The sequence below is a fragment of the Sceloporus undulatus genome, chromosome 3, assembly GCF_019175285.1.
Source record: "Sceloporus undulatus isolate JIND9_A2432 ecotype Alabama chromosome 3, SceUnd_v1.1, whole genome shotgun sequence".
In the NCBI taxonomy this organism is placed as follows: domain Eukaryota; kingdom Metazoa; phylum Chordata; class Lepidosauria; order Squamata; family Phrynosomatidae; genus Sceloporus; species Sceloporus undulatus.
In genome coordinates, this window is record NC_056524.1 from 200178463 (window position 1) to 200195380 (window position 16918).

Here is a 16918-nt window from a genome sequence, read left to right on the forward strand (position 1 = left end):
ATGATGATGATGATGATGATGATGATGATGATGATGATGATGATGATGATGATAAATTTTATTTATATCCTGCCCCTCCAAAAAGGATCTAGGCGGGTTACAATAAAACACATAAATACAATACATGATGCATGCATAACTAAAAATTACATAATCCCCCTATCTCACTATCTTAAAACTAAATGATAACACTATAAAATGACAACACTATAAAATACAGTTAAAATTAATTAAAATAGATCTAAGTCACTCTATATATTTTAAGTGTTAAGAGAAACAGTTGGGATTTTCCCTAAAAGAGAAAAAAATGTTAGAATTGAAATATACTTTTTCAAAGGAACACTATTTCCAAAGAAGAGAAGGAAGATTATGAGGCTAAAATGAAACAGAGGGCAGGAACAGACGGCTCTTTAAAGCCACAGTACGGGTGGCCTGAGAACCTGATGTTTATACACCACATGCTCTGAAGCCTTCCTGAAGTTGCCTGGAAGTTGGGAGGGGGGATTCAAGATGCTCCAGCAGCATCGTGTTTACACGCTGCATGCCACTGGAGCATCTTGAAGCCAGATTTGGGCATCGGTGCAGCTGCAAAAGCAGGTTTTTTTCCCATCCTTAAAAGGAGCTGATCTTTTCTGCTCCTTTTTGGGATGGCTTCAAGGCACATTGGGACTGCAATATGTGATTGCCATGGCCCCAATCCCTCTTAGGAAGGGGCGGGTTCAAGCCACCCCTTCTTGTTAGTCTGTTCCAGCACAAATCTTTGGTTAAATCATTTACTTGCTATAACACAGCTTTACTTATCTAGTTGATATTCTAGTAATGAACTTGGGAATGGTGTTTTATTTGATTCTAGGCTAATCAATAAAACATATTTGTATCTACATAATCAAGAACAGGACACCAAGCTACATTCCTTTCCTTTCTTCTTGGTTTATTACAATTCAGATTCAGAATCTTCAATATTTCTTCCCAGATGTAAACAGGTTGCTCATTTCTTTGATGTCACTCATTTCATGCAGTCCCATACCTACCAAATCTGAAAGGAAGGAAGGCAGGTAGTTTGAGAAGACTGGCAAGCAGCTTGTCATTTACCATAACATACGATGACATTACTGCCTAGAGCAAAGTTTGTCTCTCTTTCTTTCGCTCTTTCTAAATTCATTAACCATTCTCCCCAACAGCGCATCAACGCAAGTTCACATTCTGCACTGCAGCACAAAAGTATTCTACTTAAGCATTTGTCATGGATGAACCCCTAGCTAAGCTGGTTGCTTTTAACTTGAGAGAAGAAAGATGTGTTGCCATTAAAAGAAACAAACAACTGGAGTGAAGAGTGTGTCTGTGTTTCAGAAAAAGCTTTTCCAAATTCTAGAGCTTCTTTGCACATAATTTGCTAAAAGCTGTAAGGAGAAAGATGGCGCCTTTTTACAAGATGTAGAACAATCTAAAATCACTGCTATAGATAATAAAAGAGCATAAAGTAAAATGGTGCTCATGGGGAACCATTAATACACAGCTGCAAAGTGACTACACCTCAAAAGGAGCTCCACAAGAGTGTGCCTGAGGGAGTCAGCCCCTCTTAGTATTCCAGCTGAAGAAACGTTAACTAATTCCCAGTGAGACTGTTGTTAGGAAATGTAGCACAAACAGTAGAATTTTAGATTCTGTACACACCAAGACTTAACAGTTATGTGAACAAGCAAATACACACCTGTGTTTCTGAGTTATCTTAGGAAACAGAAAGGAACTCTATTGGTTATTCAAATTAATCTATCCAACTAACTGTCAACTTATTTCTATTATTCTCTCAGAGACATTAATAGTATCTACCAATTCCACTGTTTCTAAATGTTCATAAATGGTGAAAGGTAAGTATGTTGTCCAAAATGAGTCTAATAAAAAGTTACAGATCATGTTTCTGGTACCCCCCCCCCCGTTATTAGCTTCTGCAAAGTAGGAGGAGTCAAACAGGATAAGGCTGAACAGACTTTCCTTGCAGAATAAAACGCTCGGGACTTTAGCCGAACAGATTTCATAAATGTCAGTCACAGTACCCTCTGAGACATATCTACTGAAAAGCAAGTGCCATTGTTTTCAATTATACTTACTCTCAGGGAAATATACAGAATACTGCAAGCTTAGTCTGACCATGTGACATTTAAAAAGTAAATGTCATCTGAACCTTTTTAAACATCAAATGCAAACTGGCGTCATAGTCATTTTTCACTCTACTTACAGATGAAGAGAATGCAAAATAAAATCAAAAATATATTTAAAGCACTACTTATGAAAATTTAACAGACTGGACTTTAATATTTAAAATTCAGACCGTGAAGTCTCATTTTTATTCCCCAAATTAACTTCAAATCAGATTCAATCAGAAGTGCTAGTGCCACAGGATGATAGCGGGGGGCATGACACAGGGACCTCAAACAGCATCCAGGTAATTACACTGCATAATGAAAGACCGTGGAAAGCAGCAAACTGTTCCCTTACACAATATATGTGATAAACCACAAAGATTCCTCATATAGAAAACATAAATAGGGAGTGATTGGCTAAAATCTTTTTCAAAAAGAATGTAAAACAAGAAATTAGGTAAAATGTTAATTTAACTTTCTCCAGCTTTAAGTCATATGCTGCAGGAATTCAAAACTCACCAACTTCTAAATGCAGTTGTAATTGTTTTAACTGATTTTCTCAAAGTGCTAACACTCTACTGATATATATTTAATAAAATACATTACAAAGGCTTATTGAGTAAGTACAGACATAACTGTTTCCAGTTAAGAGATCTATACTGAGAGAAGCCACACTTGGTGTTTTTCCATGCACCGACACAAAGTTCCTCTGCCAAGCATAGTCATAGTCATGTTACCATCAATTCTAACAGTGTTTTAGTATGATAGGAAGTCACATGTCACAACTGTAAACCCTTTCCCTCTCTTCCAACATTTCACAGGTCAACCATAACGGTCTAAGGGTGAAGTGGAATAGGTGAACCATAACTGCCCAAATAAAATTAAAATGGCCAGCCTGAATTGAACCTGGGATTGGCATAGCAAATGGAGTACACTCCCCCTAGTTTATCCTTCTTCTAAAAGGTGATACATATGCTGAAAGCATCTTTAGCCTGTAAGCTATTTTTAAAAAATGGTAGAATAACTGAATGTAAAGAACAGATAAATCAGATACTTAGATAAATCAAAAGACAAGATATGTAACACAGACACATTGTAAATCCAGTTTTTCATGCTGTTGGAGAACAATACTGGATCTTAAATATAGGGATATAACCTTCAACGCAAGAGAAAGATTAACCATAAGTCAAATAAGCAAACCGAATATTTTCTGGTAATTTCAATATATATGGACTGCACACTATGGACTTGTGTATAATGTGTTTTCTTTAGTTTTGTTTTAAAAATATAGCCAAGATGTAGAGAATTCAGATTTTGGGATCGTATGTGAATTATGTTTACTTGGAATAGAAACATTAATCAAAATGATGATACAGTGATTTCAGTACTGAGCTAAAACATCCAGGAGACCAGGGTTCAAATCCCTGCTCAGCCATGCAACTCCTTAGCCTCACAGGAAGGCAATGGCAAACCTCATTTGAAGAAATATTGTCAAGCAAATCCTAGGATATAGTTGGCATAAGTCAGAATTGATGGGGAAATACATAAAAAAATAATAAGAAAAAACATTACCTGAAAAATGTGACAAAAAACTGCACCAGGTCCATGATGGTGTTGTGTTGTGAAAATGCAATCTGGGAGGAAAAGAGAAAAAATCTGTTATGGTCACTTTTTACTAAGTCCATTTTAAGAAGAATCATTCTGTACAATCAGTTAAATGTAACTAAAATTGTTAGAGTCTAACAGGATAGTCAAATCAGATTGTTGACAATGATATGCATCAGTTTGTAAATCCTACAGTATATACAAGAGAGTTTAGTAATGTATTAATTCCAACTATCTACTGTGATGTTTGAAATCCCAATTAATAGCTAAATGGGCCAAAAATATGAAGATGGTGTCAGGCCTCTGGGCTCCAAGTCCTATAATACCCTGAGAAGGGGCTAGAAGATTATGAGACTGGGACTGTTTCATTCAGAAAGAATCTTCAGTACATTTCTTTGCAGCCAATCTGCCCTAACACTGAGGATGTGACCTTAAACACCTATCACACTCAGAAGGCAAGTCCCAATAGCAGATCTATCTCCCCTAGCTGATGGAAACCAACACGTGAAGAACCAGGCAATAACTAATTTATAGGAAGCAGCTAGATCCACTAAAGTCTAGCTATAATAAAGGACTTGTCAGCCTACACAAGGATCCATATGGCTTCAGCTCTTTATTAAAAACAATGCTATTCCTAAGCTACAATGGGAACAGTGAGCTTCAAGCACTATGATGCACTAGAAGTTCATACTTCTCTGAAATTTTCAACAAATACATTTGCCTCTGACCTTATTATTATTCATTTGATCTTCTTGTCTAACTAGACCTGCTCAGAGGTTCTGACCATTTCTACTTTCTCTGAAGCTCAAGACCCTCTAGAACAGGATAAATCAGGATAGATATTAAACCGAAATGACAATGTAATTCAATAAATTCTGTGTGTGTGTGTGTGTGAAGAACTGTACTGGAAGGTATTTTAGGATAAACTCTGAAAACAAAACTGAAGAAGGGAGGCAACATTATTCAGAAAGGTGGGAAAATTCCATCAGGGAAGAAATAATGCTCGCAGCAGCTACAGTATAAAGCACCTGCATCACATTCCTCAGTTAAAAACTGTTAAATTGATGAATTAAACAAGTGAATAAAATAATTCAGGAAGACCAAATATATAAAGTGCAATGTGATACTGTTATCTATTTAAAGTGAAGCATGAGAAGTTTATGGCATATTTAAATCTGACAACATGCTCCTCCAAGTGACCATAGGTGGGTGAAAGAGTTGGAGGTTAGAGTTATAACCATGCATGAATGATCTGGTTTGTCTTCAGAACAGATAAATAACCATGCATGTAAGTGGGTTCAAGAGAGGTATGTTCTCTCTGAAAGCTATCTTCATACACAAACTCTTCTGCTAATTCTAGTGTTCTGGTGGGAGGCTAAGATGAAAAAAGATGATTAAAAATAATAACATTCAAAAAAGTTGCCCATGTGTGCCATCTTGGCTGTAAAATATAAACACAGTTGTATCAAGATCAGGTTTTAGGCCTTTAGGAAAGCCTATTCTGCTTGCTTGCTTGCTTGCTTGCTTGCTTACTCTAACCTTTTTGCAATGTATCTGCCTTCAAAACATATTTTAAAAGATTTCTTTTTAATCTGCATCAGCTAATGATATCCCCAGAGTCAACCTTGTTCAGAGTTTTGCAGTATATATGCAGAATTTTCAGTAATTGTACTTTCAAAATACCTTCTACAGAAAAGTTCCACAAATTGCTTACAGAAGCAAATTTCTACTTAAAGCCGATGGCCTCTGAGGACTTTACTAGAGCTAAGCTCCCTTGTTGTTGTGAATTGCAATGTATGTCCTAATGCAAGATATTTATCTAAACTGCTTTGTTTTACTACATATTTCCTCGAACACATAAAGAACACCATATTTTGTGGCAATGCAGCACAGTTTAGTGTGTGTAAATATTGTATCTACTTGTACACCTTATCATGATAGTTATTTCTTTTTTATGCAAATGGCCTCGATATTAGAGAGATTGAATACATTTGTTCTACATAACTTTGATTTTCACATTGAACTGTACCATGTGCTTTAGATGCAATACACAAAACAATCTTGAACTTTCATAGAGCAAATAAAGCAGAGGGAGGGGGAAGTAACTCATCATGGATAGCACTATGAACCCCACATTTGCCTAAGACTTCAAATATGTTCTAATTTAAGTTAGATGAACCAATGGCCTGATGAGAGATAGGTTCAAGAACTGGGTTTCAAGAGCACTTCTTCAGAGTACTGTCCAACAGTTCTTATGCTTGAAATTAATGAAGCAATTTGCCCTCCACCTGGAAAGTTGGCACCAGACTACAGTATTAGAGTAATTAAAATTTATTAATAAGAATCTGAACTGTGACAGTAAAATGGGACACGTAGGCACTTCATTTGGGAGGTCAGGTTAAGCTGAGCCTCCCGATGAGAATGGCCTCCTGTTTCTAAACTGTGGAATGAAGCTCCTATCGTTTATTATCACCTATTCCCATGTATGTCCCCACATTGCTGGTTGGCAGGGGCAGGGAACCACCTCACCTCATCCCTTAAGCTGGACTTTAATTAAAGGTATCTGGGCAACTTCCTTCACCTGGAGTGCCTCACAAGGCACATAAGGTAAGCATGTAACCCAGGGGTAGGCAACCTTTTTGAGCCGGGGGCCGGGTTGCTGTCCCTCAGACGACTGGGGAGCCGAAGCCGGGGGGTGGAGCTTCCACCCTCCAGGGGCGGGGCCTCATACTGGGGGTGGAGCTTCCACCCTCCAGGGGCGGGGCCGCATGCTGGGGGTGGAGCTTCCACCCTCCGGGGGCCAGGCCTCCTCCTCTTTGCCGGCCCCTGACGGGGCCCCAGGCCCCATCAGAGGCCGCCAAAAAAGCCGGTGGGGGCCGCCAGCGCTGGAGGCCTCCCCCTCTTAGGAGGGCCCCAGCGACAGCAACCGGCTTCCCAGAGGGCCACTGCCGCCGCCAGGGCCCTCTTGGAGGGCCCCAGTGAAGGCAACCGGCCTTCCAGAGGCCCGCTGCCGCCACCGCAGCCCTTTTGGAGGGCCCCAGCGAAGGCAACCGGCCTCTTAGAGGCCTGCTGCTGCCGCGGGAGCCCTGTTTGAGGGCTCCAGTGGCCGCAGCGGGCCTCTCAGAGGCCGCCGCCAATGGCGGCAAAGTCTCAAACGACCTTTCTTGTGGTCGCGTGAGACTTCACCTCTAGGCGCTGCCATTTTGTTTTCAAAATGGTGGCGAAGTCTCACGCGACCACGGGGGAGGTCGTGTGAGATTACGCCACCATTTTGAAAAACAAAATGGCGGCGGCCCATAGCGGCGAAAGCCGCAATCGGCATCGGCGGAAGGGTTAGGCAGGGGATGGCAGAAAGGCCTCTGCGGGCCGCATCCGGCCCGCGGGCAGGAGGTTGCCGACCCCTGATGTAACCTAACAAAGTGCTTTCAACCTGCCAGTTGTGACGGAATAATGCAAACACATAACACTTAGGCATGGAGTAGATGGGGGGAAATGTCCACATATAGCCAAGACAAACATTATAACTCATTCCAACATAGGGACTAGCAAAAACCATCCTATAAAGGGAGGGTAGGCATGGGGCTTTTGAAGGCAAAAGGGACTGATGCCTGAGCCCCACTGTCTGAAATACCAGCCAAGCTATAAGAAGATATAAGCACATAATACATATGGTGGCATAGTCCCCCAGCCAACAGTTAGAGAAAGGCAAACACATTTTGCTAAAGGCCAAGGGAGTGAGACTGCTGAAGAAGTCTTTATATTCTGCATGATGGCAATTATTTTCACTTACAGTGTAAACATTAATTCCAATTGTCTCTCATTACACAATTATCCTAAGCAAAGCTTTTGTCATCAATAACCTTGGTCCCAGTGATTATAAATGATAGGCATATGATAGTATTTTTATATGCCATTTATTTTCACTTTGGATAAATACTTGATCAGCATATATAAATGCAAATTAAATTAATGACCAATGAATCTATCTTGCATAGGTGCTGTGTATTACATATCTATCCATAGACATTTGCAAATGTCAAGCCAATCAGCTTAATTAACTAGATTCATTTTAGAAATACTGAAGTCAGTGTTTGATGTTTGTCTCATGTTTAAAACATTAAGATTTAAACCAGGAACCCGCACCATGACATACAGTATTTGTGCATGCAATGTAAACTGAAAACTAAATGTTGTACACAGCCACCACCGATTCTGAACTTCTCCTTTTAAGCAATTTGATCCTTTAATGGAAAGAACTGATCAACAGCAACAGAGCCAGACGTAGCTAGCACTAAAAGGTGCAGCAATGCTCAAGTATGTGATCTTTTCACAGTAGGCACTGCTTGTTAAACAAAGTGACTGCACTGTGTAGCCACAGACACCATCCATCTCTATGAAGTGATACCGGCTCCTAAGGACAAAGATACCCGCTCTGAGCTTTTTCTTGTTCTGTAGCAACTACCCATATATTTCATCCATTTAGATCATATATTCATTGATTACTTATGAATGTTTTAAAAATGAACTTAGTTTCTATACATCACACAAATGGTGTTTATCTTTTTAAGCCTGTAAAGCCAAGAGAATAATTGCAGACAACTCATTCTTTACACCAGTAGAGTTAATAGCCAAATCTATACTGTAATCTCTATTCCAAACAGAGACAGCTTGATCTTCTCTGTGAGGTCAGTTACTGCATTCCAATGACAATAATTTAATTATAAAAGGAATTGGTTTTCTGTGGTGTGAATAACACAACAATATTTATTTATTTATTTATTTTGAAAGAGGTAATTGGTTGAACATTAGGCTCACATGCTCCTGAAACCCAGTTCCATTCTTAACAACCTAGTTACTAATTCCCAGCTCCAGTTAGCATTTTGGTTACTACCCAAAAGAAAGTTGAGGTTACATTTCATGTGTATACCTGCACAGAATGCATTGGAGGAGTCCAGACATGATGAACTAATAGAAGTATCACCACTATGGTCAGATTTTTGCACATTTTTGTAAATATATAAACACTTTTGATAAGAAGCAAGACAGAAAATGTATATTTTTCTATTGTGCATAAATAAATAAAAATATAAGCTGCCTTCAAAGCTCGTGGAAGAAATAAATCACCAGTAATAGGCAGCATATCAATAGATTTGTTTAAAGCTACAGCAATAGGATCTATTCAAATTTTAACCAAACTCTGCCAACAGATATGGGAAATAAAACAAAGGCCCACAGACTGGAGATCTTCCATATGCACTCCAGTTCCTAAGAAAGGGGATACCAAGAATTATAATTACCACTGGACCATTTCCTTAACCTCCCCTCCCTCATGCAAGCAAAGTGATAAACCAAATTTTACAATAAAGCTTTTTAACATATATGGAAGGAGAAATTACAGGTGTTCAGCTGGGTTCAGAAGAAGTGGCAGTATGAATCATACTGTGAACATATACTGGGTGATAAAACACACCAACTAATTTCAGAAGACAGTTAGCGTATGCTTTATAGATTATAAAGTATGGCTCACTCTAAAAGAGAGACTAAAGATCTGTGAAATGGCAGGAGACATGGATTGTTACCATTTCACAGATCCTCATGTCTCTCTCCAGTCATGTTTCTCTCCAGCCTTGCAAATACAGTACCAGTACATATTGCACTACTTGTGCACTAGTTTGGGATTTTGGAATACTTTGGATTTCAGAACTCTGGATAAAAGATATTCAACCTGCATAGGGAAAGCTATATTAGACTTGTAGTAGTATGTACATGACACCATACTACTAGTAGAAAATAGCAAAGATTTGGAATGACTACTGAAGAACATCAGCAAAAAAGTGCAAAAAGCACAGCTATAGTCTAACATTAAGAAATCAAAAATAACGACTACAACTGATTTATATAACTTTAACATGGATGATGAAGACATCAAAATAACCATTTATAAATAAAAATGGAGACTAGTCTATGGAGGTTATCGCAAGGGGCAAAAACGTCCCCCGATGTGTTCTAACGAGCACGAGTGTGGGTGCGCACGGAGCGTGATGGGAACCCGATGGGGCCCAGAACGCTAGTTTACCACACGGTGGAACGCTGCCGCTGCCGCCGGACATTCCCATCGGGTTCCCGATGTGTTCCAGGAGGCGCCATTTCTGGGAACGCTTTTGCTCCCTTGCGATAACCTTCAAGGAATCAGAAGACGACCAGGACTTGGAACAACAAACGTGAAGCAACTAGGTAAGATCCTTTACTGTAAAAATATACCATTGAATACTATACAAAAATTGTCCACATCATTGTATTCCTGATTTCTATTTATGTTTGTGAAAGCTAGACAATGAGCAAGGTGATAGGAAAAGAATCAGTTCATTGGAAACATGGTGTGAGAAGAGAATCCAGTGAGTAGAAACTGACTTACTAGCAATAAATAGCAAGAGTAGACAGAGTGAACAACTAGGAACTTTGCAAGTGAACACTTATGCAAGTTCAATAGGTTAACAGGTCAATAGTTTCAATTAATCTAGTTGGAACAGTTGGATTTAGGTCAGTATCTCTAACCCATTGAACTCAAATTAGAGTGATTACAACAACCATAGCTCTAATCACATTTTCTAGAATGAAGTTAAATGAAATGGAATCACTCCCTGGCAGGTGACTCTGAAAAATTAGAACCATTTCTGTTCATTGAGGCTGTCCCTACAATTTGAGATCCTATTTCCCAAGGTTACAAATCATATGAAGAGCCTCTAGAGAAACAGAAGGTCTCTGTTCACAATCACTTCCTGTGAGTGTGGGTATGGCAAGAATAAGTTTATACACTCTTGATAAATTTAGTTCCATTTTAGAACAGAGCTACTAAACACATGCATTTGCATTTCACTCTCATTGATACAGGAACAGTTCAGGTTTAGTGAAATAGTACCTAAGTTTTGTTTTATTACTAAGTAAATTTGATTTGCTGGCCCCATTATATCTTTGAAAATCATATATATGTGGTGTCAAATGATTTAAGAATTTTAGCTAATGGAATATGTATATTTCATGTTGAACTAATGAAACATGTACATTTCAACTGTTCACACTTAGATCAGTGTACCTATTACCAAATCTGTAACCACGTGTGAGTCATTTTGAGACAAAACAGTCTTGCCCTTAAAAATTAATACATATACACACAGATAGGAAGAATATGTGGCTGGGACCTATACAAAGAAGGAGATCTGGTGAAATCAGTAAGGATTTAAACACTGCCATTGTCAAACCCCAGATCTGAAATTATTGACTCCAGATCACAAGACCCAGGGCTCTGATTTATAAAACAAAGCAAGTTTAAATCTTCCATGAAATCATGATAAACATTCTTTAATTGTACTTCATTTTCATTAAAATACTTGTTTCTGCCAGCAATGACTTTGATAGTAGAAACATTATTTTTTAACATTCATTAATTACAGCCTTTCAGTGTTAATAAATTAAGGATGTTTAAGCAAGAAAAACAAAAAAGAGAAAAACTTTAGCAGAGGGTCTAAAAATCACTGGGCCTTAGTGACATATTTAACATGATACGGTCAGCCATAATGCAAAGTAAACTGCCTGGAGAATGCTGATATGGATACTTAAACTCCATAAAATTATTACTTCTTACAGTATCATCAAAAATTGTAATTGAATTTCTTCCTGGATAAAATTATTACATACTCCCACAGAGCCAAAATGCATGTTCTGTTGTAGAAGGGGCTCAAATTACAGGGAGTAGAGATTAATTTGTTTCATTGTCAATCCTCTGCTGGAGAAAGAATGCCACCCTTTTTGATTGAGACAGCTTTCAACTCTAGACGTATATGAGAAGGGACATGAGGAGCAGAAGTGTGTCTGTAGTTCCTTTGTAACCTTTTCAATTGCATAAAAAGAAACGAACAAATGTAAAGACTGACACCAATGTGTGTCTTTCTAAAGGAAGATCAGACAAATTTATACATTATAAGGCTATCAGTTGCTACTAGTCACGATGGCTATATTTTGTTCTAGCATCAGAGGAAGAATGTGTCTATGTAATACAGAAATGAGTTGCAGTATCAATACATTTTTTGACCATATATACCACTACCTGGGGAAAATGAGCTGGAGACTGGGAAGGGAGCTACTGTATTTTTGTGCTGCTTGTGGATGTCCCATAGCCACAGGGTGGTCACCATGGGGAAAGAACACAGGATTAGATAGGCTTCTACTATCATCCAACATAGGACCTAAATACTCTAAACACACCAGATCCCATCTGATCTTGGAAGCTAAGCAGGGTCAGCCCTAGGTTCGTACTTAATAGGAGACTATCAACAAACGCCAGGTGCTATAGGCTATATTTCAGAGGAAGGAATGGTCAAAACCACTGTTGAGTATTTCTTGCCTTAAAAACCCTCAGAAATGCATGAGGACACCATAAATCGACAGACACCTGGAAAGCACATACATGACCCAATATGGCTCGCTCTATGTTCTTGCTTCTCCTATACAGAAACTGAAGTTCAAAGTACAAAAAACCTTTCTCTCTCAGGGCTAAAAAACACTACAGAAATAATCTAGTTTGAGACTGCTTTCACTGCCCTGGCTCAATGCTAGGGAATTTTGGAAACTGTATTTCTGTGAGACATTTAGCTTTTTCTGTCAGAGAGCCCTGGTGCCACAATAAACTACAATTCCCAAGATGCCCTAACACTGAGTTAAAGCAGTCTCAAACTGGTTTATTTCTGCAATGTTTTTTGGAACTCAAGTGCCCAAATCTTAACATGTTAAATTTGATACTTCACAGTATAAATTTAACACAGCCGGTGGGGGAGAATTGACAGGAGAACGTCTAATTTTAAGGCCTTACCCAGTGCTCTGATTCAAGATGATCCACTGTCCTAATTCAGGTACAAGTATCCCTCTATCATAGTAAGATGAACAGAAAAATATTTGTCTATGTTCATGACTATATGTGACGAGCATTGCAGTATGTCAACAACTGTACAACACATTTGGGAATGAAAAAGAAACACAGCATACCCTCTCTAAGTACTAACAAAGCTACAAAGGACAGTACAAATATTTTTATCATGAATAACACCTTCACTTACTGTCATGAGAAAAACACCTTTGTTCTTATCCCCCAAGTCCTTTGCAATTTTGCTAAATGCACTCTTACACTGATATCTTGGGCCTTCTGAACTTTGCAAAATTCTTGCCATCTGAGCAATTTGCTGCCTAACAACCTATATCTTATGACCTTAAACTGATTGTTGTCTGCATCTCACTGAGAATATTAAGAGAAAATATGAGTTTCGCCCTCATTTAGTTTGATTCATTCCTGTTAACCTCTATTTCCTCCCTGTTCTTAGCTATTTCTTTTTCTGTCAACCAGAAAACCAGTGGCAAATGTTAGTTTCTGCTTGTTTGCATTTCAGCACTTTGCATTCTCCTGGAAGAGAAAACAATGGCTTTGACAAGAATGGATTCAGAGAAAAAGTGGATTCAAATGGTTTTGTTTTTGTTTTTGTTTTTGTTTTTGCTAGTTAAGAAGAGTAATAGTTCCCATGATACTTAAATAATTATTTTGAAAAACAGAGTTCCAGACAGTTAATAATACAGGATACTGGGATCACAAGAAAGTAAACTTTAATATTTAAGCTCAAAATCAAGAATTTCTGGAAATATGAAAATTTCTGAAATCATGAATAACAAAAGAAAAAAGCTAAAATTTATTTCACACATCCTGGTTAACCCATATCAACTCACTGTCTGGTTAGCTTCAGGAATGTTAGAATTTATCACTATGCAGCAGAATGAAACATTAGACCAAAGTCATATGCAGTTAGTTTACCAAAAATGCTTCCCTTGACAGGAACAGAGTATTGCCATGGACTAGATGACATATGAACATGAATTATCTCTTTGATCAACTAAGAAATAACTATTAGTTCAGTCCCAAATTACTGGACACTGGATTTATAGATATAAAAATATACGGTATATCATGTAGACATTAATATATACCATCTATCTACTTTCTATATTGTGGAATTTCTACCAGTGTAGAAATAGTAATAGTAAGTTCATTTCCAGGTTGCAACAGAGGTCATCTGGTTAAATTCCCTCATCAGATCTTTCTCATCCAAAGCCAGCATTCATCTAATTGCAGATATCTTTTGATGTGTTCACTTTCCTCAAGACTGGCATGCTAGAGTCAGTTAGGGAGGTCAAACAAATGTGAATCTATTTGACTTAAGGAGAGCAGCGGAAGACAGGGGGGCTTGGAGATGTCTGATCTACAGGATCGCCATGACTCGGGGCCAACTTGAGGGCAGTGAACAACAAGAACAAATTTTCAAGCTGTGGATGGTTGAATCCATGCATTCAATATGGAAAGCCAACTGTATTTGTTTGATTACTAGTAGCTTTGTCCTAGGAAGACTGAGGTAGATGACTCCAGTACCAAATTTTCTTATTGTATTTTTATATTTTGTATTGTTTCTAGGCAGGTATGGGAAAAGATGCTCACAGAACTTTCTACCACATGTCATTTGGCTGGCCTTAATGACTATTCACTTTTACTTGGATGGAGGGGATGAACACCTTTTTCTAGTGTACTTGAGGTACTTTAACCTGACTCTGGATAACCCTGGGAGGGAGGGAGGGTCTTTCCATTATACAGACTGCCAGACCCAAAACCTCTCATTCAGGAATGGGGAAGTCAGTTTTTAAGAGCATTCTCAAGCTGTTTTCAATGACAGCAGGGGAATAAGGATGAACAAGTGCCACTTTAAGATGGGGAAGTCATGACTCCAGCTCTAAGAGGTATGGAGTCCACTTCACAACTGTGAGGGAAATCACAGTGCTGACCCTGAGGTTCAATTGTTGTGCAAAGCAGAAAATCAATGCGAAAATAAGTGAGCCAGATGACTCCTATTTAAATAAATAATAATAAATAAAATTTTTATTTATACCCCGCCCTTCCAAAAGATCAGGGCGGCTAACAAAATGCACCAAAGTGCAACAACATACAGGTTAAAAGCACATATATAAACAACAATCCTAAAAACAATAAAAACAACCCCTTAGCCCAACCTCACGGCCACGAGAGAGGAGGGAGGCCCACAGGATATTTAGTCGGGGAATGCCTGATTAAATAGGAAGGTTTTTAGACCCTTCCTAAATTGGGCCAGGGTGGAAGATGAGCGGAGCTCCGTGGGCAGCGTGTTCCAAAGGGCTGGGGCAGCTGTGGAAAAAGATCTTCTGGCTGTAACAGCCAACTTAGCCCCAGGCACCTTCAGGAGTTGCTGCCCAGATGTTCTGAGGGTGCGAGACGGAATGTACGGGGAGAGGCGGTCCTTCAGGAATCCTGGGCCCAAGCCATTTAGGGCTTTATAGGTAATAACCAACGCCTTATATTGAGCTCGGAAGCGAATGGGCAGCCAGTGAAGATCTTTTAGCACAGGTGTTATGTGGCTGGTCCTGGATACGCCAGTGACCAGCCGGGCTGCCATGTTTTGCACCATTTGCAGCTTCCGAGTTTGGTATAAGGGTTGCCCCATGTAGAGTACGTTGCAGAAATCCAGTCTCGAAGTTACCAGAGCATGTACAACAGTTTCTAGGTCCCTCTGGGCCAGGTATGGGCGCAGCTGGCGAATCAGCCGAAGCTGATAACAGGTGCTCTTGACCGTCGCATTCACCTGAGCAGTCAGGCGAAGGGACGAGTCAAGAAGCACCCCCAGACTGCGAACGGAGTCCTTCACAGGGAGCGTGACCCCGTTCAGGACAGGTGGAACCACCGCCATTCCTGGACCAGGAGAACCTATCACTAGTACCTCCGTTTTCTCTGGATTCAATTTGAGTCGGTTTTCCCTCATCCAGCCCATTACTGACTCTAGACAGGCCACGAGAGGAGAGACGCCATCCCCAGTCACTGCATCAGTCGGAGACTTATAAGCATTAACACATGTATTCTTTCTTCTAAGTTAAAAACTATAGCCAATATTCTGTAAGGTCAGAGATAATTACAGTTATGAAGTCCATTGTTGTAGCTACTTCAGCTTAATCCAGGTGGTGCTGCAAATTAAGGGTTTCCGAGGCACTGTGAAATGACTGGAGCACTTTCCTGGGAGCAGGGCACATTGTGATGGGCAGCTGGAGAGACCCCTCAGAGTCCTGCTGCAACTGCTTGCCTCAACATGACTGCCAAAACATTGCAGTACCTGATATCCCATTCTGCAGAGTGTTGGAAATCCTTTGGAGAGTGCAGTGTGTGGCTTAAAAGGTAGGGGGGGGTTGGTGGGGGAGGAGTCACATTACTGTCTAAATATGAATCCCAAATGTTGCAAGGTTGCAAATCCAGTTTTACAATCTCATTAATATTTAATAGGATGCCAGACTATGTTTTGAATGTACTACTGCTTGATTGCACAGCTTTCTTTTTCTAAATGAAAAATGTATTAGTATAAGTCACTTCTGGTGCCTTAGGAGAAATATCAACATTTTTGAAAACGGCAAATATTCTTCCCATCAAGTATGTTATCTCTTCTAGAAATCCTATGATATGTAAATATCCACAACTTCCCTTGTTTTAAACATAACAAATTATCATGTCAAAAACATTTTTAGAAGTTATACACTTTCATTATATCCATATTGTTAATCTCAATACACTCTACTAAAACCAAAGAATTTGTGTAATAAAATGCAACAGTGCAACAAAGCAATACAGTAATTATTTCCTCATATCCACTTTATCATGGCCTCCAAACCTTCTGAAGTACATCTGATCATATTTTACTCATAATTATTTATCATTTCTTCCATTTTCACATTAAATTTTCTGAGATGCATAAATACACAAATGTCAAAAACAAAAATGGAACTTGGCTATAAACCATGTTCACGTAAGAAATAAAACAGCTATATGCCCTTTCTTTTTTAAGATATAAAGGACCCAAAGGAAGATTTCAGTGCCCCTCTTCTCATACAGTGTATTTCACACATTTTTATCCCCACACTCCATGTGAGTTTAGACAGCTGTACAAGGTCGTTCAACTTTCATTACTTTGTCATTTTACACCCAGACATGAATCAAAGACATCAGAACTCAAGTACATTCTCAGGTCAGCCATTTCATTATTGAAAGTTGATAGGTTCCATGATGTTTC

General features: G+C 39.1%; 1 protein-coding gene across 2 annotated transcripts in view; it reads right to left on the reverse strand.

Annotated features, from left to right (window-relative positions):
* The window catches only part of ATRNL1 (attractin like 1), a 693411-nt gene that overhangs the window by 344637 nt on the left and 331856 nt on the right, over nucleotides 1–16918 (reverse strand). Inside the window, exons 25-26 of one of the 2 annotated variants that reach the window (XM_042457619.1) lie at nucleotides 3714–3775; nucleotides 42–1036 (exon numbers count right to left, since the gene is read on the reverse strand). In XM_042457619.1, the coding sequence (XP_042313553.1) occupies nucleotides 1012–1036; nucleotides 3714–3775 (87 nt within the window). In that variant the 3' untranslated portion in view covers nucleotides 42–1011. Of the gene's footprint in view, nucleotides 1–41; nucleotides 1037–3713; nucleotides 3776–16918 lie in introns of those variants that run through there. The other variant, XM_042457618.1, reaches the window with a different exon arrangement.